This window comes from Mandrillus leucophaeus, unplaced genomic scaffold (assembly GCF_000951045.1).
Source record: "Mandrillus leucophaeus isolate KB7577 unplaced genomic scaffold, Mleu.le_1.0 Scaffold820, whole genome shotgun sequence".
Classification (NCBI taxonomy): domain Eukaryota; kingdom Metazoa; phylum Chordata; class Mammalia; order Primates; family Cercopithecidae; genus Mandrillus; species Mandrillus leucophaeus.
Window position 1 is genome coordinate 172,952 of NW_012108920.1, and position 24,270 is coordinate 197,221.

Below are 24,270 nucleotides of genomic sequence, written 5' to 3' on the forward strand. Positions count from 1 at the left end.
AAAAAAAAAAAAAAAAAAAAAAGGAGCTCTCAGAGGCTTGTCCCTCCTCCTTAGAGGAAGGGGACTATGGTGCAGCAATTTGTCATGCACTTTGGAGAAAATACGCTGCCACCTCTTAGTCCTCTAGACCTCAGGAACTTCGTTGGAGTGGCAGCCCCCTGTCTCGTTTTTAATCTTCTACTCTTTGTCACAGTGTACCTTACCAAGACATCTAGTGCACTTGCTGCTTCCTCTTCTCCAGGTCCTTTCTGTATGAACTCATCAAAATAGTGGGACAGCAGCATGTCCTGTGGGATGCACAGGTCCCTGTGGAATGGACTGTCGCCCACAGATGGACAGCTGCTATATCCTTTTTTTTAATTTATTATTTTTTTTGAGACAGGGTCTCGTTCTGTCACCCAGGCTAGAGTACAGTGGTGCGATCTCAGCTCACTGCAACCTCCGCCTCCCGGTTCAAGCAATTCTCCTGCCTCAGCCTCCTGAGTAGCTGGGATAACAGGCGCATGCCACCAAGCCTGGCTACTTTTTGTATTTTTGGTAGAGATGGGGTTTCACCATGTTGGCCAGGCTGGTCTCAAACTTCTGACCTCATGATCTGCCCACCTCAGCCTCACAAAATGCTGGGATTATAGGCATGAGCTGCTGCACCCGGCTGCTGCTATATACTTAAGGCAGGTCAGTGGAGGTATATGACTCTTCCTGCAAGGTGAATGCTAAGTGTTTTTGGCAATGTCTGTGTATTTAAATGGAGCAAAGTGCACTCACCAGATTGAAGTACTTAATTATTATTAATGGATTTATTAATTCCAGTGAGGAAAATGTCTATCATTGTAATTATAATTATTAGTTACAGTTGGAGTTACCACTAGATCAAGTTTGTTATAATCTACCGTCATTTTTGATTCTCTAGACACAAGACACACAGGCTTTGGCTCATATTTTATCACCAATGTGTTGGTCACTTTGAGCAGAACACTGGCCACTTCTGGTCTTCGGTTTCCCTCTCAGTACAGTGAGCTATATCATCACAGTGAGCTCTCCTGGGTGATCTGTATGACAGCACTTCTGAGCTCAGTATTAGGAGCCAAAGCTAATGCTTCATCATGACAGAACAGGTGACATTTCCAATGGCCCCTCCTTGGATTGGTGTCTGTCCCATTGATCAAGGCATTGAGACATACAGCCATTCTGAGTTGTGAGAAGCGACTCTGTAATACATGGAGGAAAATATAAGGAAACTCCACTTGACTATCTATGCGTCCATTCCTTCACTCTAAAGTCCCTGTTCTTCCTCCCTGGAGTTGTATTGAATCTGATAAATTACATATTAGTACCTTCACTGTTGTTGTTGAGACAGTCTCACTCTCTCATCGAGGCTGGAGTGCAGTGGCGTGATCATGGTTCACTGCAGCCTCGTACTCTTGGACTCCAGCAATCCTCCCACCTCAGCCTCTTGAGTAGCTGAAATTACAGGCGTGCGCCATCATGCCCAGCTAATATATATATATTTTTTTGAAATGGAGTTTCACTCTTGTTGCGCAGGCTGGAGTGCAATGGTGCAACCTCGGCTCACCACAACCTCCACCTCTCAGGTTCAAGCAATTCTCCTGCCTCAGCCTTGAGTAGCTGGGATTATAGGCATGTGCCACCACGCCTGGCTAATTCTGTATTTTTTTTAGTAGAGATGGAGTTTCTCCATGTTGGTCAGGCTGGTCTCGAACTCCTGACGTCAGGTGATCTGCCTGCCTTGACCTCCCAAAGTGCTGGGATGACACACGTGAGCCATCGTGCCCAGCCTAATTTTTTTGTATTTTTTGTAGAGATGGAGTTTCATCACGTTGCCCTGGCTGGTCTCCTGGGATCAGGTGATCTGCCCACTTTGACATCCCAAAGTGTTGGGATTAAAAGCATGAGCCACCATGCCCAGCCCAATTTTTACATGTATTTTAAAAATTATGTGTTCCAACAGACCTATAAGTGTAGGAACTCTCATCTCATTTGACAGCAAGGTTACCAGGACTCAAAGTAGTTAATGGCATACTTGAGGTCATGAACTAATGAATGACAGAGTCAGGATTTAAATTCAGGGTCTTGGCTGGGCGCTGTGGCTCACGCCTGTAATTCCAGCACTCTGGGAGGCCAAGGCAGGTGGGTCACCTGAGGTCAGGAGTTTGAGACCTGCCTGGCCAACAGGGAAAAACCCCATCTCTACTAAAAATACAAAAATTAGCTGGATGTGGTGGCATGCGCTGGTAATCCCAGCCACTCTGGAGGCTGAGGCACAAGAATAGCTTGAACCTGGGAGATGGAGGTTGCAGTGAGCCAAGATTGCACCACTACATTCTAGCCTGGGTAACACAGCAAGACTTTGTCTCAAAAAAAACCAAAAAACAAAAAAAAACCAAACTCCTGGGCTCAAGCAGTCCTCCCACCTCAGCCTCCCAAGGTGCTGGAATTATAGGCATAAACCACCACCCCTGGCCAGTCCCTTCATTTTCAAAAAGTTTGGGGAGAACAGTACTTAATCTGAAGGGGGAAGGCCATACCACATAAATTCTGTTATTTCAAGCTTTGCTGTAGGCTGAAGGGAGAGTAATTGGGGTGCATGGCGGGGGAGGGGAGTGGGAATATTCACCTGAAGGCATACCATAGGTGAGCCTAGGTATAATGGTCATTTCCGTTCATGCAGTTTAGACTCTTTGAAACACAAATACACACACATATGTGTGTGTGTGATCAGGGCTTGTTAGAGTTGCAAAGAGTGGTCCCCAAGGATGGTCCCTCTGGACTGAACCACAGCCTCTCTTTCTGTGTGTTTCACTTCCCCCAAGGAAGAAGTCCCTCCTGGTGAATAACATCTTTGTGGTGTTGGCAGCGATTCTGTTTGGATTCAGCCGCAAAGCAGGCTCCTTTGAGATGATCATGCTGGGAAGACTGCTTGTGGGAGTCAGTGCAGGTATGGGGTGGGGGCTTCTCGTCCTACCTCTCTATGCCTATTTATTCATAAATTCATTAATTTCTTTTATTTCATTTCTTCCCTCATTTCCTCCCTTTATTTATTTATTTATTTATTTGTTTGTTTGTTTGTTTAATTTTATTTTTTTGAGATAGAGTCTCACTCTGTCGCCCAGGCTGGAGTGCAGTGGCGCCATCTCGGCTCACTGCAAGCTCTGCCTCCTGGGTTCATGCCATTCTCCTGCCTCAGCCTCCTGAGTAGCTGGGACTACAGGCTCCCACCACCATGCCTGGCTAATTTTTTGTATTTTTAGTAGAGACGGGGTTTCACTGTGTTAGCCAGGATGGTCTTGATCTCCTGACCTTGTGATCCGCCTGCCTCAGCCTCCCAAAGTGCTGGGATTACAGGCGTGAGCCACCGCACCCAGCCTCATTTATTTATTTTTTGTTTATGCCTACCTTTGTCACAAAAGGATGAAATATAGTTTATCTTAAAAGACTCATATGACTAGATATTTAAAGTAGGTACAGAACAATGGAAAAGTTGTGTAGGGGTGGGGGAATAAACACCTGCAAACTAACACTAACAGAGGTCCCATGTTTGAGTAACACTGTAAGCCATGAGCTTCCTGGCAGCCAAAGTATAAAAGGATATAGGATGAGTTTTCTGATCTTCCCTCAGAAGCAGAATGGCCTGTTACGTACTCCTCGGTTTGTTGGGCTTTTCATGTGAGAGAGCAGAATTTTGAGCACATCCACCTGGGCTTTTAAGGGCTCCAACACAGCTTCCTTAGAGCCCTTCACTCAGGTCCCAGTGATGGGACCTAGGAAGTTCCCACGAACATGTGGGACTGTGGCCAGGGACCAGGATGGGAGCGGATCTGGGAAAGCCCTCTCTCAGAAGTTCTGAGGAGTGGAGTTGGGATCCTGTTGGCCCTTCAGCAGGTGAAGCAGAACCCCTCAGAGTGTGGGGGGTGAGGGATCAGCCCTCAGTGCCAGGATCCAGTTGAGTGGCTGGACAGTGCTGAGTGGGGCAGGGAAGACAGGCCGATGTCATGGAGGGAAGTCCCAGCCGGTGGCTGATGTGCCTCTGCTGTGCACACGTCCAGGCGTGAGCATGAATATCCAGCCCATGTACCTGGGGGAGAGCGCCCCTAAGGAGCTCCGAGGAGCTGTGGCCATGAGCTCAGCCATCTTTACCGCTCTGGGGATCGTGATGGGACAGGTGGTCGGACTCAGGTAAGCACCCCTCCCCCACATGCATTCAGTATTTCGGAGATACCAGTAAAAACCTTTCTTCACCTAAATGTCTCCCCTACCCACTAGTAGATTAAAGCATTGTTGCTTTGCATGAAGGCATCGAATCCTCTATCCACATCTCTGCTGCCAATTCACAAAATGGGTATCAGTCAACATACTGCAATGTGAATCACCTTATCCTATCTTCTCCAGGTCAGGGAGCAAAGAACAGGTCTTGACAGAGGAGAGGGTAAAGATTTGGGCTTTCAAAGAGAAACCTGTTCCAGTCATTCCAGAAAAAAGAGGAGAACGCAGAGCCTGGACTCTTGGGAAGGGGAGTTGCTAGGGATGAGGTGGGGCAGTGTCCCTGTCCTCTCTTGGTCCCAGCCTGGGTGGGAGGGATCTTGATGTTCAGACCCAGACTTGGATAGGAAGAGGCACGGGGCAATTGCAGACCCTCTGCAGGGAGGTGTGCAGGTGGGCAGGAGAGCAGGGTGGTAGGACTCTGGCAAAGAGGAATCTGGCCTGGCCTCTCCTCTGCCCCCTTAGGGAGCTTCTAGGTGACCCTCAGGCCTGGCCTCTGCTGCTGGCCAGCTGCCTGGTGCCCGGGGTGCTGCAGCTCGCCTCCCTGCCTCTGCTCCCCGAAAGCCCACGCTACCTCCTCATTGACTGTGGAGACACCGAGGCCTGCCTGGCAGGTGAGTCTCTGTCCTTGGGCTCCCAGACTGCCTTGACCAAGGGGTGCATCTCCTCAGAGTATATGGGTCCCCATTTCATAGGTTTCATTTATCAAGGAAAAGCTATCCCTCTCTTTGTGTCTCAGTTTCATGATCTGCCCATACCTGCCTTCAGTCAGAACTCTTATCAAGTGGCTGTCCAAACTGCCAGGCAGCAAAATGGATCAGACATAGCCACTGTTATTCAAGAACTCCAGAGTGGTGTGGAGAAACACACACACACACACACACACACACACACACACACACACACACGGTCAAACACCTGTGCAAGACCTCACCTACCCAATGCCAACTGGGTGATGGTCATCTTATCAGTCAACTATGGCTACAATAAGAATGCCTAAGGAACAACTGCCACGTTTCTGGTTTAAAGCAACAATTATTTACTGCATCTTTTATTCATTTGCTTGCCTGGCTGGCTGCGCAGCTCTGCTGATCTCAGCTGGGCTACCTCACAGCATGGGGCGGGGGACGGGGGCAGCGGTGAGGTTCAGCTGTGGCTTGGCCGGTCTGGGCTGGTCTGGACTGGAGTCATTCAGCTTTGCTGCACTTTCTGTCCTCTCACTTTTGGTACCAACGGGTTAGCCTAGGAATAGTATGATGATGGCAGAGAAACAAGAAAGCAAATCCAGTTGCAAATAAGTGCTTTCCAAACCTTTGGTCCCCTCATGCTATTAACATTCCATTGGCCAAAGGGAGTCAGTCATGCTGCCAAATCCCAAGTCAAGGGATGGGAAAATTGATGGCATATCCTCTCCTATCGCAAGGGGTGTGGATTTAAGGAGGGGTGAAGACCAGAGCCCATTAGTGTACTCTTCTCTGTCACCATGGCCACAATTATTACTTATGTCTCTCCTCTGTGCAAAATGTGTTCAGTCCCATCCCAGGATCCCCCAGAGTCTCATCCAATCATGGCATCAGGCTTGAAGTCCCAGATCTTACACCACATTAAGTCTATATGGGCCTTTTCTTGATCCAGAAACCTAGGATCTAGAAAGATAAGTCTTCCTCCCTTCCCACACTCAGCATGCAATGGTGAAAAGTAAGATGAGGTAACCGGAATTAAAGCTCTCATTTCAAAAACGAGGAAGCAAGGCAGGCATGGAGCAGTCACTAATCTATAACAATTCTGAAGTGCCCCTAGAAAAATACGGCCATGTCCCCTGCCTTGGGGGTAGGGAGTATTCTTTGTTCAAGTTCCGGCTCTGTCCCCTGCCCCCTAGGAAGGGCACCCCAGGCCATGGTTCTTTTTTTTTTCTTTTTTTTTTCTTTAATTTTTAGAGACAAGTTCTCGCTTCTCCAGGCTGGAGTACTGTGGCTATTCATAGGCATGACCCCATTGTTGATCAGCATGGAAGTTTTCTTCGTTTTTGTTTTGGTTTTTTGGTTTTGTTTGGAACAGGGTCTTACTCTGTGGCCCAGGCTGGAGTGGTGTGATCTCAGCTCACTGCAAGCTCCGCCTCCCAGGCCCAAGCAATTCTCCCACCTCAGCCTCCTGAGTAGCTAGGACTACTGGCCCGTGCCACCATGCTTGGCTAATTTTTTTTTTATTATTGTATTTTTTGTAAAGATGGAGTTTCACCTTTTGCCTGGGCAGGTCTCAAACTCCTGAGCTCAAGTGATCCATCCTCCTTGGCCTCCCAAAGTGCTTGGATTATAGGCATGAGCCATTGTATCCAGCTAGCACAGGAGTTTTGAACTGTCCCATTTCCAGCCTGGGCCAGTGCATTTCTCCTTAGGCAGCCTGGTGGTCCCTGCTCCTGGGACGTCACTATATTGATGCTGAACTTAGTGTAGACACCTGATCTGCCTAGCGTACCACAACCCAGAGCTCCTGGGCCCAAGCGATCCTCCTGCCTCAGCATCCTGAGTAGCTGGGACTCTAGGCACACACCACTATGCATGGCTCTCCATGCTTCTTGCGTCTGCCCTCTGAGATGTTTTTCCTTTTCTATCACCTTCCTTGATTCCTTCTGAAGAGGGCATTGCACAGTGTGCTGCTTTTGATGGTTGAGCAAATTTCTCAGCTTGTTTCCTGTCTACAGAGAGTTGGGGCAGGCTGGGCGCCGTGGCTCATACCTGTAATACCAGGGAGGCCAAGGCGGGCGGATCACGAGGTCAAAAGATCGAGACCAGCCTGGCCAACATGGTGAAACCCCATCTCTACTAAAAATACAAAAATGAGCTGGGCATAGTGGCATGCGCCTGTAGTCCCAATTACTAGGGAGGCTGAGGCAGGAGAATCGCTTGAACCTGAGAGGTGGAGGTTGCAGTGAGCCAAGATGGTGCCACTGCACACTGCACTCCAGCCTGGTGACAGAGCGAGACTCCATCTCAAAAAAAAAAAAAAAAAAAAGAAAAGTTGGGGCACAGAAGTCTTTATATTTCAAATTGTCCTGGTCAAAAAGCAGAGCTGGTCAAATTGTCCTGGTCAAAAAGCAGAGCTTTTTGCCAATACAACTTTCTCAAAAATGATGTGAGTTTTCTATGTATTTGAGGTTTTTTCATGTGCCAACAAACCACGCTCACAATTACTTTTGAGAGAGGCTTCTCTCCCAAGGCCTAATTGCTGTTATTTAGGGTATGTCAGGCTACCTTGAAGCAACGCCTGCAAGCCTCCTAAATGCCCCCTTTTCTAGCTATGAGGGTCTATGAGGCACTGCTTTAAGCCACACGCTTGATTGATCTTTACTATGAGTCCATGGCTTCCTGGCGGTGCTCCGGATTTGATCTTTGCTCACAGGCTTTTACTTAATTTGGGATTCTTTTGCTAGCTGGAGAGGATAGAGGTGAGAAGACATTTTTGTTGTTGTTTTCAACTAACCCAGCGTTTCTGAAATATGCTATATTTAATTAAATTTTGTTGCCTCTGAATTCTGTTTGCAAACTGGCCAGTTATTTTCTGAGCTAATTCTTCATGTCTTACAGCAAGCTTAGAATACTCATTTAACAGCAACCAGTTCATGCTTTCAACATTTGGAGTTTTCTTTGCTCAAGTCCATAAGTTCATTGAGCCCATTTTCTTTCTTCCAAGTTACTGCACTATATAACATAGCATTTCATTTCTTCAACCTTATCGCCATCCTCTGCCTGGTCTTTGAACTAATACCATATTTCACAGGTCTTTGTTATGGTAGCACCCACTCCTGGTGCCAATTTATTGATCAGCTTTCTATTGCTGACTAATAGACAATCATAACATCTCGGTGGTAAGCAAACAAACAAAACAAGCAATTGTTTAGCCTAAGCCTCTAGGTCCTCTGGGCTGGGCTGATCTAGGATGGTTCTGGCTGATATCTCTACTGATCTTGGTCATTCCTGCAACTGCAGCTCAGCTGGGCATTGGCTGATCTAGAACAGCCCCAGCGAGGGTGGCTCATCTGGGCCCCTTTGGCTGTCCATGTCTCTTTTTTTTTTTTTTTTTTTTTGAGACGGAGTCTTACTCTGGTCCCCCAGGCTGGAGTGCAATGGCATGATCTTGGCTCACCGCAACCTCTGCCTCCTGGGTTCAAGCAATTCTCCTGCCTTAGCCTTGTAAGTAGCTGGGATTACAGGCGCCTGCCACCACGCCTGGCTAATTTTTGTATTTTTAGGAGAGATGGGGTTTCACCATGTTGGCCAGGCTGGTCTCGAACTCCTGACCTCAGGCCCGCCTCTGCCTCCCAAAGTGCTGGGATTACAGGCTTGAGCCACTGCGCCTGGCCAATGGCTGTCCATGTCTCTTGTCATCCTCCTGGCTAGCCTGGAATGTTCTCATGGTGGCAGAAGAGCAAGTATAAGTGAGCAAGGCCTCTTAAGGCTCAGGCTGGAACATGGCACGCCCTCACTGCAGCCTCATCCTATTGGCCAAGCCCGGATCCAGGAGCAGGGATGTAGGCGGTACTTGCCCCTTTAGTGGGAGGAACTGCAAAATCACACAGCAAGCAGCATGGGTGCAGGGAGGGGTGAAAAATTGAGTTTGATAATGTGCTGCAATAGTCATGATATGTCCACAGAACCCCGAGTTTCTTTCTAAAGCCTTTTTTCATCCACGCTAGCAACACCCCAACAGCCCTGAGAAATGTCAGGGCCAGGAAGATCATCTCCGTCTGACCAGGGAGGCAAACAGACACAGAGAGATTGAGAGAGACAGAGGCAGAGAGAGACACACACACACACACAGACAGACACAGAGACAGAGAGTGAGCCAAGAAGGAAAGGAATGGTGTGATGGAGGAGAGGGTCCCTGTGGGGGGACCACAGAGGGGCTTGGGGAAGGGGAGCTCAGTACCCTCTTCCCTGGCTCAGCACTACGGCGACTGCGGGGCTCAGGGGACTTGGCAAGGGAGCTGGAGGAGCTGGAGGAGGAGCGTGCTGCCTGCCAGGGCTGCCGTGCCCGGCGCCCATGGGAGCTGTTCCAGCATCGGGCCCTGAGGAGACAGGTGACAAGCCTCGTGGTGCTGGGCAGTGCCATGGAGCTCTGCGGGAATGACTTGGTGAGACCCCTGCCCTGCCCCACGCCCTGGGCCCTGGAGGCTTGGTGTTGCAGGCTGCTGGGAGCCATGGGAGGTGGAAAGGAGCCCAGGCCTGAAAGCCATGCTCTCCCAGATGTACGCCTACGCCTCCTCCGTGTTCCAGAAAGCAGGAGTGCCAGAAGCGAAAGTCCAGTATGCCACCATCGGGACTGGGAGCTGCGAGCTGCTCATGGCGATTGTTAGTGTGAGTCTGGAGGGCGCCCTTCTTCCACCAGCCCTTGGGGGAGGGACCCCCAGGTCCTCTGCATTAAACCAGTTTACACTCCAGCTTATGGTGTTAAAATGTAGTGAGGGGCCGAGTGCAGTGGCTCACGCCTGTAATCTCAGCACTTCGGGCCGAGGCGGGTGGATCACGAGGTCAGGAGTTCGAGACCAGCCTGGCCAACATAGTGAAACCTCGTCTCCACTAAAAAATACAAAAAATTAGCCGGACATTGTGGCGGGCACCTGTAATCCCAGCTACTCGGGAGACTGAGGCAGGAGAATCACATGAACCCGGTAGGTGGAGGTTGCAGTGAGCCGAGGTGGTGACATTGCACTCCACCCCAGGCGATAGTGCTGAGGTGGGATCAGGAGTTCGAGACCAACCTGGGCAATATGGTGAAACCCGTCTCTACAAAAAATACAAAAATTAGCCGGGTGTGGTGGTCTTTGCCTGTAGTGCTAGCTACTGGAGAGGCTGAGGTGAGAGGAACACTTGAGCCTAGCAGGTTGAGACTGCAGTAAACCGAGATTATGCCACTGCACTCCAGCCTGGGCTGGACCAGTGAGACCCTGTCTCAATCAATCAATCAATGCAGTGAGTTAGAGAGCATCTGTTGTTTGCGGGTCACTTCCAGCACCATTTTGAGATGCGGAAACTGGCTGAAGTTGGGTGATTGATTGACCAAGTTCCTTTAGGAAATTAATAAAGTCACATTGAAGCAATAAACTATCCCCACCTCCACCACCAGCTTTCTCAGGAGACCCCTTCCCATTGCCTGCCCCACACCTCAGGGACCATGGCTGGGTGCATGGGTCTGTGCTTTCTTCCTTTGAAGTGTGTGGCAGTCGAGAGGATGGGTCGGCGCGTGCTGCTCATCGGTGGGTACAGCCTGATGGCCTGCTGGGGGAGCATCTTCACTGTGGCCCTGTGCCTGCAGGTAGCTGGGGTGGATGAGGGCTGGAGGGTCCAGGCCAGGCTAACTTCCACCTCACCCCTGCCCCGTCCATGGCAGAGCTCGTTCCCCTGGACACTCTACCTGGCCGTGGCCTGCATCTTTGCCTCCATCCTCAGCTTTGGCATTGGCCCTGGTGAGTGGGCCTAAGGGGCTCTGGGCATCCGTCATCACATAGAAGGAGTAATGGGTGACTGGGTGCACGGTGGTGGTGTGAATGCAATGTCCCCTGCGGGTCCTCAGAGACCACTTCATGCTGGGGCTTCTGGGAAGGAATGGCAGGACGAGCGCCCTGAGGGGTCCCCCATACAGACTGGGCCTGGGCTCCCACTCCCATGTCTGGGCTGGGGTAGGGGAGAGGCAGGCAGGGAGCCCTGACCAGCAGACCCCTGTCCCTGCCCCTCCTTCCAGCTGGGGTGACAGGGATCCTGGCCACAGAGCTGTTTGACCAGATGGCCAGGCCCGCTGCCTGCATGGTCTGCGGGGCGCTCATGTGGATCATGCTCTTCTTGGTCAGCCTGGGATTTCCCTTCATCATGGTAGGCCCGCCCCTCCCGCTGGGGGCCCTGCCTTAGGCTGTGTCCCTGTCATCTCAGCCTCCCGCTGAGAACCCCAGCAGGAGGCTTCCATCCAGGGAGACTGAGACTGAAAGGGAGGGGTCTTAGGGGAGCAAAGAGGGGGGCAAATCCCTCCTCACAACCTGTCATGGGCCTTCCGTTTGGGGTTGATGGAGCCATACCAGGTCTTGGGGTCTCTTTTAATCCGCAGGAGGCCTTGTCCCACTTTCTCTATGTCCCTTTCCTTGGTGTCTGTGTCTGTGGGGCCATCTACACTGGCCTGTTCCTTCCTGAGACCAAAGGCAAGACCCTCCAAGAGATCTCCGAAGAATTACACAGACTCAACTTCCCGAGGCGGGCCCAGGGCCCCACGTGGAGGAGCCCGGAAGTTATCCAGTCGACAGAACTCTAGTCCCAAAGGGGTGACCAGGGGCCAAAGCCAGCTGCTGTCCTGTCCTCTGCTTCCTGCCAGGGCCCTGGTCCTCACTCCCTCCTGCATTCCTTTGTTTAAGGAGTGTTTATTGAGCACCCGTTGTGTGCAGACATGGCTCCAGGTGCTTAGCAATCAGTGGTGAGAGTGGTGTTCCAGGCTAAAGGTAATTAACTGACAGAAAATCAGTAACAACATAATTACAGGCTGGTTGTGGCAGCTCATGACTGTAATCCCAGCACTTTGGGAGGCCAAGGTGGGAGGATCAATTGAGGCCAGAGTTTGAAACCAGCCTGGGTAACATAGTGAGACCCTCTATCTCTACAAAAAAATTAAAAAATGAGCTGGGCATGGTGGTATGTGCTAACAGCTCTAGCTACTCAGGAGGCTGAGGCAGCAGGATCACTTGAGTCCAAGAGTTCAAGGTAGCAGTAAACTGCGATCACACCACTGCATGCCAGGCCGGGTGACAGAGGGAGACTTCATCTCTTTAAAACGTAATAATTACAGACTCAGGAAATGCAGTGAAAGAAAAATACAGGTTGGCCAGGCAAAGTGGCTGGATGCCTGTAATCCCAGCACTTTGGGAGGCCAAGGCAGGAGGATCGCTTTGAGACTAAGAGTTTGAGACCAGCCTGGGCCACACAGTAAGATCCTGTTTCTACCAAAAAATAAAAAAATAATAAAATAAGCTGTGTATGGTGGTACATGCTTGTGGTCCCAGCTACTCAGGAGGCTGAAATGGGAGGATCACTTGAGCCTGGGAGGTCAAGGCTGCAGTGAATCCTAATTGAGCCACTGCACTCCAGCCTGGACAGCAGAAGGAGACCATGTTTCAAAAAAAATAAATACAGGTTGTAGTGGGTATGGATATGCATACCAGGAGGACTGACCTAGTCTGAGAGGGGAGTGATCAGAATTTTCTGAGGAATTGATGTTTTTAATCAACTTTATTGAGGTATGATTTACACATAATCAAATATATCCATTTTAAGTCTGTATTTGGTGAGTTTTGAGAAGTGTATACACTTGTGAACCACCACCGCAATCCAGATGGAACGTTTACCCTGCCCCAAGGCACCCTCATGCCCCTTTGCTATCAATAACCCACCCCAGCCCCAGCCCCAGGGAACCACTGACCTGCTTTCTGCCTCAATTAGTCAGATTTACCTTTTTCCAGAATCTGAAGTCATTCCATACTGTATGTACATATTTGTGTCTGGCTTGGCTTCAGGTACAGTTTTTGGGATTCATGCATGTTGCACGTATTAGGAGAGACTCCTTTGTATTGCTGAGTAGTATTCCCCTCTGTGGTTAGACCATGATTTATTTATCCATCAACCTGTTAGTGGACATTTTGGCTGTTTCTAAGTCTTGGCCATCATGAATAAAACTGCTGTGAATGTTCCTACACAAATCATTGTCTAAACATGTGTTTTTATTTCTTTTGTGTCTTAGTCTGTCGGCTGCTATAACAAAGAACCATAGCCTGGGTGGCTTATAAACAACAGAAATGTATTTTTCGTGGTTTTGGAGGCTGGGAGGTCCAAGATCAAGGTGACAGTGGATTCAGTGTCTGCTGAGGGCCCATGTCTTGATTCATAGATGGTGGTCTTCTCACTGTGTTCTCCTAGACATGGCAGAAGGGGCAAGGGAACTCTCTGGGGTCTCTTATAAGGACACCAATCCCGTTCATGCAGGCTCTGCCCTCATGACCTAATCACCTCCCAAGAGGCCCAAAGGCCCTACCTCCAAGTACCATCATATGAGGGATTAGGTTTCAATGTATGGGGAGGTTACCTGGGGAGGACATAAACAGTCAGTCTAGCTTTTTGGGTAAATGAATTGCTGGGCTTAATAATAAATGCATATTTAACTGTATACAAATTGTTTTCAAAAGCGATTGATTATACTATTTCACATTCTCGTTAACAATGTGTGAGAGTTCTGGATACTCCAAATCCTCACCAGCACTTGGTATTGTCAGTCTTTTCAATTTAGCCATTCTAGTGAGTGTGTAGTGGTATCTTGTCATTTAATTGTGGTATTTCCCTGATGACCAATAATGTTAGACATCTTTTCATGGCCATTCGTGGGTTTTCTTTTATGAATAATTTGTTCAAATCTTTTGTCTACTTTTTTTTTTTTTTTTTTTTTGAGACAGGGTTCTCTCTCTGTTGCCCAGGCTGGAGGGCAGTGGAATGATCTCAGCTCATTGCAACCTCTGCCTCCTGGACTCAAGCGATCCTCCCACCTCAGCCCCCCAAGTAGGGGAGACCACAGGTGTGAGCCGCCATGCCCTGCTAATTTTTGTATTTTTGGTAGAGATGGTATTTTGCCATGTTGGCCAGGCAAGTTTCAAACTCCTGACCTCAGGTGATCCACCCACCTTGGCTTCCCAAAGTGCTGAGATTACAAGCATGAGCCACCGCACCCAGCCCTTATCTGCTATTTTCAATCAGGTTGGTTGTCATTATTTTTGAAATGTGGGCATTTTTTGTACATTCTGGAAGCTAGCACTTTGTTAAATATATAGTATCATAAATATTTTCTTGCAGTCTGTAGCTTGCCTTTTTTATTTGCTTAATGCTACCTTTCTAAGAGCAGAATTTATTTATTTTTATTTATTTGTTTTTTGAGACAGTCTTGCTCTGTCACCCAGGCTGGAGTACAGTGTCGCGATCTCGGCTCACTGCAGCCTCTGCCTCCTGGGTTGAAGCAATTCTCCTGCCTCAGCCTCCTGAGTAGCTGGGACTACAGGCACACGCCACCACACTGCTAATTTTTTTGTACTTTTAGTAGAGACGGGGTTTCACTATGTTGGCCAGGATGGTCTTGATCTCCTGACCTCGTGATCCGCCTGCCTCGGCCTCCCAAAGTGCTGGGATTACAGGCATGAGCCACCTGGCCCAGCCAAGCAGAAATTTTTATTTTGGTAAAGTCTGATTTATCAGTTTTTGGTTTTTGTGATTCATGCTTTTTGTGCCATAAGATATCTTTGCCTATCCCAATGTTGCAAAGATTTTCTTCTAAATGTTGGATAGTTTTAGCTTTTACACTTATGTTGCTGATGTTGAATTTCAAGTTAATTTTTGTGTATGGTGTGAGGGGTTGAGGTTCCTTTTTTTTTGGAACAGGGTCTCACTGTGTGTTGCCCAGGAGTGCAAGTAACATGATCTCAGCTCACTGCAACCTCCACCTTCCAGACTCAAGCAATCCTCCCACCTCAGCCTCCTGAGTAGCTGGGACTACAGGTGCATGCCACCATGCCTGGCTAATTTTTGTTTTGTTTTGTTTTATTGTTTTTTTTTTTGTAGAGACAGAATTTTGCCATGTTGCTCAGACTGGTCCTGAACTCATGGACTCAAGCCATTTGTTTGCCAAAGTGCTGGGATTACAGGAATGAGTCACAGCGCCTGGTCCTTTTTTCTTTTCTTTCTTTTTTTTTGAAATGGCTATCTGGTCGTACCAGCACCGTTTGCTTAAAAACAGCCATCTTTTCTTCATTATTTTACTTTGGTGCCTAAATTAAAAAATCAATGGACTATTGTTGTATAAGAAAGAATTTCGCTTTTGTCAGGAAACAGTGACTGTTAAAGAGAAATGGTGGCAGTGGGTTCTCTGGAGAGAGAAATATGTGGGTCAGGGGATCAGTAGGGGTCTCAGGGAGATGGTGACTCTGAGCTGGCTTCCCAAGGATAGGCTCAGCTGGGAGCCTTTTAAAAGCTAGAGCCTTGGTGGCATATGCCTGCAGTGCCGGCTGAGGTGGGAGGATCGCTGGAACCCAGGAGTTGGAGATTACAGTGAGCTATGATTGCACCAGTGCACTCCAGCCTGGGCCACAGAGCAAAACATTGTTTCTACCAAAAAAAGAAAAAAAAAAAAAAAAAGCTGGAGCCACTCGGAGGCAGCAGCGTTGCGGGATGGGAATGAAGCCCCCGTGTCCAGTCACTGTGGAGTCTTCGGTTGGCAGGGGCAGCCCTCCCAGGTGCCCTGTGTGTGGTCACTCTGACCCTCTGTGTCCATCCACCCTGATCCTGCATCTGTTGACCTGCTCCCCAGCTTACCTTTGTGCTCCAAATGGCTTCCCTGGCCGCCCTGGCTGCAGACCTCCAATGTAGAGTCATGAGTAAGAATCCGTTGACAAGCACCCCTGAGATCCTGGGGTACATGCCACAAGTAGAGCAGACATCAGATGACACCCAGGTCCCGGCCTACCTCAGACCCACTTGGTGACCTGGTCCCCAGCTGGAGCCCTGCCCTCTCACTCACCACCCACCCAGCCGGAATTGGCTCTGGCCACTCTGGGAGCACAGGGTGGGGGTTGCAAGTCCCTTGTTGCCCAGGGAGCCCCTCAGTTAGGGAGAGGAGACAGGATCTCAGGACAGGACCTTGAAGACAAGGAAGGGCAGCGCAGAGAGGGGCGGGAGAGCCAGACTGGGTTTCTAGGGGGTGGTCCAGGGTGGGAGCTGACCTGTCTCTGCTGAGCCTGCATTCCAGGTGTGAGCATCGATGTCTAGCTCATGTAGCTGGAGAGGAGCCACAGCCATGCTCCCCAGCTCCAGCCTACCTCCCCAGACCCCAGACCCAGTGTGGCCTCTCCCCACCTCCCAGAGCATGTGATCAAGCCCCTCAACTAGCCCGAATCCCTCCCTCATTTGTTAATTACCAGGACCTACATGTCCCAGCTTCCCAGGGCCAGGAGACAGGGCCCAGCCCATCTGGCAGGCTCGAGTTGACTGCCTGGCTGCCAGGATCCAGGCGGCGCTCACAAGGATCTGGGCTTGCACAGCCTGCAAAGGGCCGCTGTCCATTCTCTTGTATTTGCTCTCATCCTCTCCTTTCTTGGACCCTCTGAGTCTCTGGTTCCCTCTTGTTGGGACCCAGATCACTCTGTACCTCAGCTGAATCATTTTTCCCTTCAGTTCACACATATCCACCTAGGGTCCACTACATCCAAAGGCTTCTGCCTCAGTCCTTGTCCTCAGGCTGTGCCCAGGCTTATGAGGATGGCGGTCATCCTTACCTTGCAAAAAGTAAAACAGTCTCCCAGTGACAACAATGTTCAGGGATAACATCTATGGAGGACTTTCTACGTATCAGGACCATTCTGAGTGTCTTCCAAGTGTTAGCTCCTTTAATCCTGGAAAGGACCCCATGAAATTAGTACTTTTATCCCCCTTGTTGTACATATGAGAGACTGAGTAGAAGCCGGTGGCTTGTCTAGGGTCACTCAGCTAACTGGAATGGCCAGGAGTAGACCTGGTGACCATGGACCCCAGACCTTGATCACTGCACACGCTGCGTCTGGGGCCTCACCTGGTATCTGAGGTCCGTGGCACACTGGTGCTGATCATTCAGAGTGCTCATGGGCAGTGTAGCCTAGAGTCTGTGTGCTTCCTGATTTCCTTGATCTCCATTTTATTGAGGAGGCCTTTAGGCCACCCAAGGGGTCCAGAGTGACCCGGTGGATTAGCAGTGGAGCTGAACTTGAGCCAGTGCTCTTCGAGGCTCGTGTTCTGCCCCCACTCTGGTTCATTCTGCAGGTAGCAGGGAATCATTGAAGATGAGAGAGAATCAAACACCTAGAGAGAGATGACTCTGCCCGGGGAACCCAGGCTCCTGTCTGGGTGCACACTCCAGGGCTAGATGGTGACTTCTCAGCTACTCTAGCTTCATAGGCTCATACGTGCATGTGAGCATGTGTGTGGACACACACACACGTGCACGCATACACACATGGACACACACACACACACCGCTGTCTTTAGAATCAGATCATGAAAATGCTTCCTCAGAGGCCTAGGGGTGAGAAAACTGACAGGTGGGTGGTGCCTTCAGCTGGATATGCTAGGATGGGGTGGGAGATGAGGTGACCACACCTGGGTGGCAGGGGCTCTGGGGCAGTGAATCTTTTTTTTTTTGAGACGGAGTCTCGCTCTGTCGCCCAGGCTGGAGTGCAGTGGCGGGATCTCAGCTCACTGCAAGCTCCGCCTCCCGGGTTCACGCCATTCTCCGGCCTCAGCCTCCCGAGTAGCTGGGACTACAGGCGCCCGCCACCTCGCCCGGCTAGTTTTTTGTATTTCTTAATAGAGACGGGGTTTCACCGTGTTAGCCAGGATGGTCTCGATCTCCTGACCTCGTGATCCGCCCGTCTCGGCCTCCCAAAATGCTGGGATTACAGGCTTGAGCCACCGCACCCGGCCAGTGAATCTTCTAACTAACAGATCTGGGATGCTGCCATGAGGAGGAAGAGGGAGTCAGCAGCCATGCCTGCCAATGCCTCCTGGAGCATTTGCCCATGGTTTGCAGATAATTATTGTGTCCCTATGGGTCCCAGGTTTATTATTTTTATTGCTCTTATAACAAATCAACACAAACTTTTAGCAGCTTCAAACAACACACATTTATTATCTCCCAATTTCTGTGGGTCAATAGTCCAGCGTAACGTGACTAGGTCTTCTGCGTCAGGACTCGCATGGCCAAAGTCAAGGTATCGGAAGGGACAAGGGAAAAATCCACTTCCAAGTTCAATCTGGTTGTGAGCAAAATTCAGTTCCTTGTGGTTGTACCATGAGGTCTCTGGTCCCCTTCATCTTCAAAACCAGTAATGGACATCGAGTGCTTCTCTTGCTTCGAATCTGGCACTCTGGCTGGAGAAAATTATGTGCTTTTAAGAGCTCATGTGGTTAGATTGGGTGTACCCAGATACTCCATGCTAATCTCCCTATTAGGTCCATAATCCTAATTGCATCTGTGAAGTGCTTTTTGCCAGGTAACATAGCATACTCATAGGTTCCAGGGATTAGTGCTTGTCCTCCTCCTGCTATTCTTTAGTGGGCAGGGGGTCATCTGCCTACCATGGAGGTAAGGGGTCAGGAGGTAGGCATACAGCAATGCCCAAAAAGAGACTGTCCCCACTGGCACAGTTTACTGCCTAGACATGCAGTCTTAACTCAGAAATATGGCGACAGCCTTGAAGGATAGGACAGGTGCTGGGCACATGTGGGAATGGACCAAGCCAGGTGCTCCAGGGGCTTTCCCAAGGACCTGAGGCTGAGTCAAGAACTGGAGGATAAGTTGGAGTCAGACAAGGGAAAATGTGGGCAAGCTGGATTTCAGGACCAACCCCAACCCTGGAGCCAGGAGCCATGGTACTGAAGGACAGTGTGCCATGACTCAGAGAACAAGGGAGGGTTAGGGGAGGCTCACAGGGCCTTGTGACAGTACAATCCCTAGTATCAGAGGAGACTGTTACTGGCATTTAGGCCACTTGGTGCTTATAATACCTCTATATCAGGTGAACACTATTGTCATCCCCAAATTACAGATGGGGAAACTGAGCCAAATGCCCATGCTAGTAAGAGGCAAATCATATCACTTCTTTGGGTACCCTTCTAGAAAGTTGAGGCTGACTGCCACTGGAAACAGCTGGGGAGGGTACAAGGAGATGACAAGTGGCTCAGAGGCTGTCCTGGCTATAAGAATTAAAGAGGAAAGAAACACGAAGGGTGGCTCAACAGTCAACATGGACAGATTTATTTTAGAAAACAAACTTGAGAGGGGCTTCTGGTCGAGTTAGGTCAGAGCCACACTCTCTTACAGACTAAGGATATTTAAGGGTTTTGGAGGGGGTGCTTATCATAAGTTCCAAATGTTTCTGTGTGAGGGAAAGTTTATTGTGGGGTTGGAACGTCTCTGGTTGGAGGGGAGGCTCTCTCGGGGTTGGCATGTTTCTGGTCAGAGAGGGGTTTATCTTAGGTTTGGAATGTTTCTGGTTATGCTGACATTAGCCATTAGGCTGATGTTTTGGGGCTGGATTTAGGCAGCTTTTAATTAAGAGGGAACTTAGAATGGTGGTGTTGGTTCAAGGTGGCAATGCTCCTGCTCCGTCACTGGCCAGGTAAGGCAACTCTTTGTTATGATAACAACCTGAGATTGGCAGGGGCTCACATCCAGGGGGAGCTCAGGTGCTTGCTGGTGAGGCTGCACCTTGTCATTCAGGTTCACAGGGAACAGGTCAACCAGGCCCTGGCTCTTCAGTCTTCTGCCTGGAGTGACTTATGTAATTCTGTTCAGCTTTCATTGGGCACAGGGAGTCATAGCTAAATCTGCTGCCTGGGGCTGGGAAACAGACTCCTCCCTCGAGGAGCAGCAGTCCACCATAGGGAAGTCACAGTGGTCCAGGCCAAAGGCAATGCAGCTAGTGCAGACTAGGCAGTAGTGCAGGGAATGGAGAGAAGTGGGAATAAAGGGATAGTGAAAGGAGGCACATTTCACTGGCAGGTGATCAGGTGTAGGAGGACAAGTCATATATCTGGACTTTACAGAGCAGTGGACACTCAGTCGGCTGCTGTCAGCGCCTGGGGCTTAGGGGAGTGCCCGTGGCTGGAGACATGGCATGGAGTGCCATTATTTAGGGAGCCCTGGACACAAGTAAGAGAAGATGCGACAGCAGGAGGGAAAGAGTCTGGGGCCCAGCTGCAGGAACCAACACCCATAGGCTATTTGTATAAATGGGCCATGGGGCCTCCCAACTGGAGGCTGGCTGGTGCCACGAGGGTCCCACAGGCATGGGTGTCCCTACTATATCACATGGCCTTCACCGAGACTGGTATATGGATTGCACCTATCAGAGACCAAGGACAGGACCTCCCTGGAAATCTGAGGACCTGGCCTGTGATCCACTTGCTGCCTTGTCCTCTTCCTGCTATGTCATGGCTTATCTTCTTTCACCCATTCATTCATTCATTCATTCAGCAGTATTAAGTCAATGTCTCTTGTATGCTTGGCACCTGCTAGATGGTCCCCAAGTTTACCATTAGTGGAAAAGACAGTTAAGAAATTCAGCAAGGGCTCTATGAGAGGGCATACACGGTGGACCTGACTAGGGTGTGGCTTCCCTGAGGAGCTGAAGTTGCCCAGAGGCCCAGAGAAGTGGAGCTGCGCACGTTTGAACCACTGAATCTGGTCTCGACCTCACCTCCTTCCCTTCGGTGCCTCCCAGCATCCTATCCTCTTTAAAGAGCAGGGGTTCAGGGAAGTTCCCCGGATGGTGATTCGCAGGGGCAACTCCCCTCTCACCTGCCGCAGTGACTGCCCCTCCCCATCTCAAACACACAAGCTAACGCGTGCGGGTACTGGAGCCCTTGGGGACGCGTGGCCCAAAGACTCAGGACGTACAGGGGCTCAGTGCGTGCAGTGGAATCAACTCGGCTTCATCTCTGGAAGGGCAAGGGGCCATCTTCCGGGTTCACCACCGCATCCCCACTGCCGGCACAGCGCCTCCTGGCGACTATCATCGGTGACTTAGTGAAAAGACTAAGAAAGACCCGAAGCGAGGCCGGGACAGGCCGATTTCTAGCGGCCACGTGGAGAACGGTTTCGAACAGTGCGCCGGGCTTAGCGGCGGTTGCTGGAGGAACGGGCAGAGTCGCCCAGGGTCCTGCCCTGCGGGGCGGAGCCGAGGTAGGCGGTGACGTCCCCACTGGAGGCGGAGCCGCAGCCTCGCGGGGGCGGGGCCTGGCGCCGGCGGTGGCGTCACAAAAGGCGGGGCCGCAGTAGTGTCCGAGAAGTCAGGCACGTAGCTCAGTGGCGGCCGCGGCGCGTGCGTTTGTGCTTCTGCGCGGGTGTCCGGGTTCTTCTGCCATCATGCCGATGTTCATCGTAAACACCAACGTGCCCCGCGCCTCCGTGCCGGACGGGTTCCTCTCCGAGCTCACCCAGCAGCTGGCGCAGGCCACCGGCAAGCCCCCACAGGTTTGCCGGGAGGGGACAGGAAGAGGGGGTGCCGGCCGGACGAGGGGGTCCCGCGCTGGGAGCTGGGGAGGCGACTCCCGAACGGAGCTGGGGGGACGGAGCGGGGGGAGGACGGTGGCTCGGGCCCGAAGTGGACGCTTGGGGCTTGGCGAGGTCGCTGGGGCGGGCTGACCGCGCCCCTTCTTGCAGTACATCGCAGTGCACGTGGTCCCGGACCAGCTCATGGCTTTCGGAGGCTCCAGCGAGCCTTGCGCGCTCTGCAGCCTGCACAGCATCGGCAAGATCGGCGGCGCGCAGAACCGCTCCTACAGCAAACTGCTGTGCGGCCTGCTGGCCGAGCGCCTGCGCATCAGCCCGGACAGGTACGCGGAGGCGCGGGGGAGGCGCGGGGGAGGGGCGGCGGCGCGCGGCCAGGCCGGTGACTGAGCCGCCCGCTGAGTCCAGCCTCCTCCCCGCGCAGGGTCTACATCAACTATTACGACATGAACGCGGCCAACGTGGGCTGGAACAACTCCACCTTCGCCTAAGAGCCGCCGGGCCCCACGCGGTCTGCGCTGGCTCGACCCGGGAACCCGCCGCACGCAGTGTTCTAGGCTCGCCCACCCCAACCTTCTGGAGAAATAAAACAGTTTAGAGACCAGGAGTGCCTCGGTGTTCCTTGGCTTGCGGGAGGAATTGGTGCAGAGCCGGGACATTGGGGAGCGAGGCCGGGAACGGTGTTGGGGGGGGCCGGGTTGCTCCCCTCGGAGCCTGTTCGGGAGCCCTTTTGTCCAGCCTTTTCCCTCCTACGCTCCCAACAGAGAAGCCCCAGTGTCTTTCTATTCTGTGGCCTATGAAGGGATGAGGAGAAGTTGGCACCCTGCCCTGGGCTGCAGACTCGGGATCTAAGGTGCTGTTCTACCTAGGGCCACCACGTGGGGTGCTTGAGGTGAGCCCACTACGGAAGAGGGGGAGGAGGAGTTGGAGTTGAGAGTCTGAGGTCTTCTAGGCCTAGACCTTTCTCTCAGCCCCACCTTCCCCAGCCTTCTTGATGGGCAGAGGCTAGCCAGAAGACAGAAAGATCCCACCCAGAGCCACTCACTGCCATCTGCTTTGTTAGGTGACTTGAGTTTTCAGGCGGGTGGGTGGGGGAGGTGTGGAGTTCTTGGTTATACCGCTCCGTCCACCCCTGAACCCTACGCCTGGGTTCTGCTCCCTTCAGCCACCCAAGCCCCCGCCACAACAGTTCCCTGAGGAAATTGGGCGTGGGGTTTCCACTGAGACCGTTCGTGTTCTGTGGTGCCACAGACATGTCTGTAAAGCCTTCAGTTATGTTTGGGCGCGGTGGCACACGCCTGTGATCCCGGCACTTTGGGAGGTCGAGGTGAGTGGAGTGTGACTCCTCTGCTTCTCTTAGTCTCCAGCCACGTCTCCTCCCCAGTCCCGTGTTCACTCGGTCATCCCGCCCAGCACCGGACAGCAAGATCTTCCAGAAGAGCAGTGGGGCTGGGTGGGGTGAAGATTAGAAAGAGGAAGGAGAATAGAAGCTCCAGGGAGCCTGGAAGGGTGGCACCCATCTTGGGGTGGGGTACCCCTTTAAAGGTCTCTAAAGCAAGGCCCTCCTTAGCTTACTTCCTGCCAGCCGAGGACCCCAGTGTCACTTCAGTTTCGTTAACTCAGTGAGAGGGCGGTGGAACCCCTTGTCTGCCTCCCGGCTGGGGGAGGCATGGGGGGCATGGCATGGCTCCAGCTGTAGCGGAAGGTCCCACTCCTCTCAGCCTGGCTTTCGGGCTTGAGGTTTCCTTCTTGGATCCGAGTACCTGCGGTGTAACAGGCACACTCCTCGGCCCTGGCCTTTGTCACATCCCCTCAGCTCCTGGGTGCCCCCAGCTCCAGCCTCCCAAGGCCTGAGGCAGAGCTTTGCCCAGGACCCCCAGTTCCCCCCACAACAAGCTCTTTCTGCCTCGGGCCCCACACCCCACCAAGCCCTGGCTGGCCCCCGGCCCCCACCCCACCTCAGCAGTCTTCACTCTCAGCTGTGCCACGGATGGGGAGAGCAGGGCCTCAGGGCTCCATAAGCATCTAATTCAACTCCCTCATTTCACAGATGAGGACACTGACCCCAGGATCCAGGGCATGGCCGTACACTCAATGCCATGCCCCCTACAAGGGCCCTGGCACCTGCTGTGTGAGGGCAGGAGGGTTGATGGCAGAGTCGCCCTCCAAAAACAGGTGAGTGTCTGAGGTTCTGTGGCCCCCTGGGGGCATCTACAAGGTCATGGCTCCTTGGACTGCAGGAACAAAGTGAATGTCTATGGGTTGGGGACCTATCCACTCGCCCTGCTGAAAGTGTTCCTAAGTCCCCTGGGACTAACAACCAGCCTGCCTACTGGGGAGGGCAGCTGCTACATCCTACCTTCAAGCCATACTTGCCCCCGTCGACCCCCATCCCATGGCCAGCTCCATTTCCTCCAAAGCACAGGCTCCACTGCCCGCCAGGTGGTGGGGTCTCTTCCTCAAACCCCGGTTTGACTGCCCCAGAACCTGCAGGGTCAGCCTTGGAAATACATTTCCAAGTAACACCACAAACCTCGAGGTACAGGACAGACAGGTGTGGGGCCATCATGCTGCCTGTTCTCCATCACTCTGGTGGTACCATGTCATCTGCTGAGAAAGACTCCTGGCCTACAGGGTGACCCTCACTCTCCTCAGGGCCACTGTTTGCAACGGACAGACAGCCTGGCAGGCCTTGAACCTCATTTTGTAGGTTCAAGGCCTGTCCCCCATCTGTCCACTATAAGCCTCACACACACCATTCTTCCGGGATACCCTCCCTAAGGCCACCTGGTCAATGCCCACAGGCCCTTTTGCTTCAGCCCAGGTCCTGTTAGCCGAGGTTTCCCTTTCTGGGTGTGTCTCCTGCACGTAGCTCCACCCAGT

General features: G+C 51.6%; 2 protein-coding genes across 5 annotated transcripts in view; both read left to right on the top strand.

The window, feature by feature from the left end:
- Window positions 1–12,264, top strand: part of SLC2A11 (solute carrier family 2 (facilitated glucose transporter), member 11) — a 29,059-nt gene extending 16,795 nt beyond the window's left edge. For 2 of the 3 annotated variants that reach the window (XM_011967966.1, XM_011967965.1), the window contains exons 4-12: window positions 2,832–2,956; window positions 4,065–4,194; window positions 4,744–4,892; window positions 9,222–9,409; window positions 9,522–9,632; window positions 10,489–10,590; window positions 10,666–10,741; window positions 11,017–11,144; window positions 11,374–12,257. In XM_011967966.1, the coding sequence (XP_011823356.1) occupies window positions 2,832–2,956; window positions 4,065–4,194; window positions 4,744–4,892; window positions 9,222–9,409; window positions 9,522–9,632; window positions 10,489–10,590; window positions 10,666–10,741; window positions 11,017–11,144; window positions 11,374–11,574 (1,210 nt within the window). In that variant the 3' untranslated portion in view covers window positions 11,575–12,257. Of the gene's footprint in view, window positions 1–2,831; window positions 2,957–4,064; window positions 4,195–4,743; window positions 4,893–9,221; window positions 9,410–9,521; window positions 9,633–10,488; window positions 10,591–10,665; window positions 10,742–11,016; window positions 11,145–11,373 lie in introns of all 3 variants that reach the window. The other variant, XM_011967964.1, reaches the window with a different exon arrangement.
- Window positions 12,265–19,752: 7,488 nt separating this feature from the next.
- Window positions 19,753–21,989, top strand: MIF (macrophage migration inhibitory factor (glycosylation-inhibiting factor)). Of its 2 annotated transcripts, XM_011967969.1 has the most exons (4): window positions 20,692–20,715; window positions 21,180–21,351; window positions 21,541–21,713; window positions 21,812–21,989. In XM_011967969.1, exons 2-4 carry the CDS (start codon window positions 21,244–21,246, stop codon window positions 21,876–21,878), a joined length of 348 nt encoding a protein of 115 aa, XP_011823359.1. In that variant the 5' UTR covers window positions 20,692–20,715; window positions 21,180–21,243; the 3' UTR covers window positions 21,879–21,989. The 2 variants fall into 2 exon arrangements, with proteins under 2 accessions (XP_011823358.1, XP_011823359.1); XM_011967968.1 differs by having other exon boundaries at window positions 19,753–21,351.
- Window positions 21,990–24,270: the final 2,281 nt, after the last annotated feature.

Excerpts from the sequence above, each read along its gene's own strand:
- MIF (XM_011967968.1), top strand. The coding sequence starts at position 21,244 with ATGCCGATGTTCATCGTAAACACCAACGTGCCCCGCGCCTCCGTGCCG. Across the intron at positions 21,352-21,540 it reads CCACCGGCAAGCCCCCACAG|TACATCGCAGTGCACGTGGT; the intron begins GTTTGCCGGGAG and ends CCCTTCTTGCAG. Across the intron at positions 21,714-21,811 it reads CTGCGCATCAGCCCGGACAG|GGTCTACATCAACTATTACG; the intron begins GTACGCGGAGGC and ends CTCCCCGCGCAG.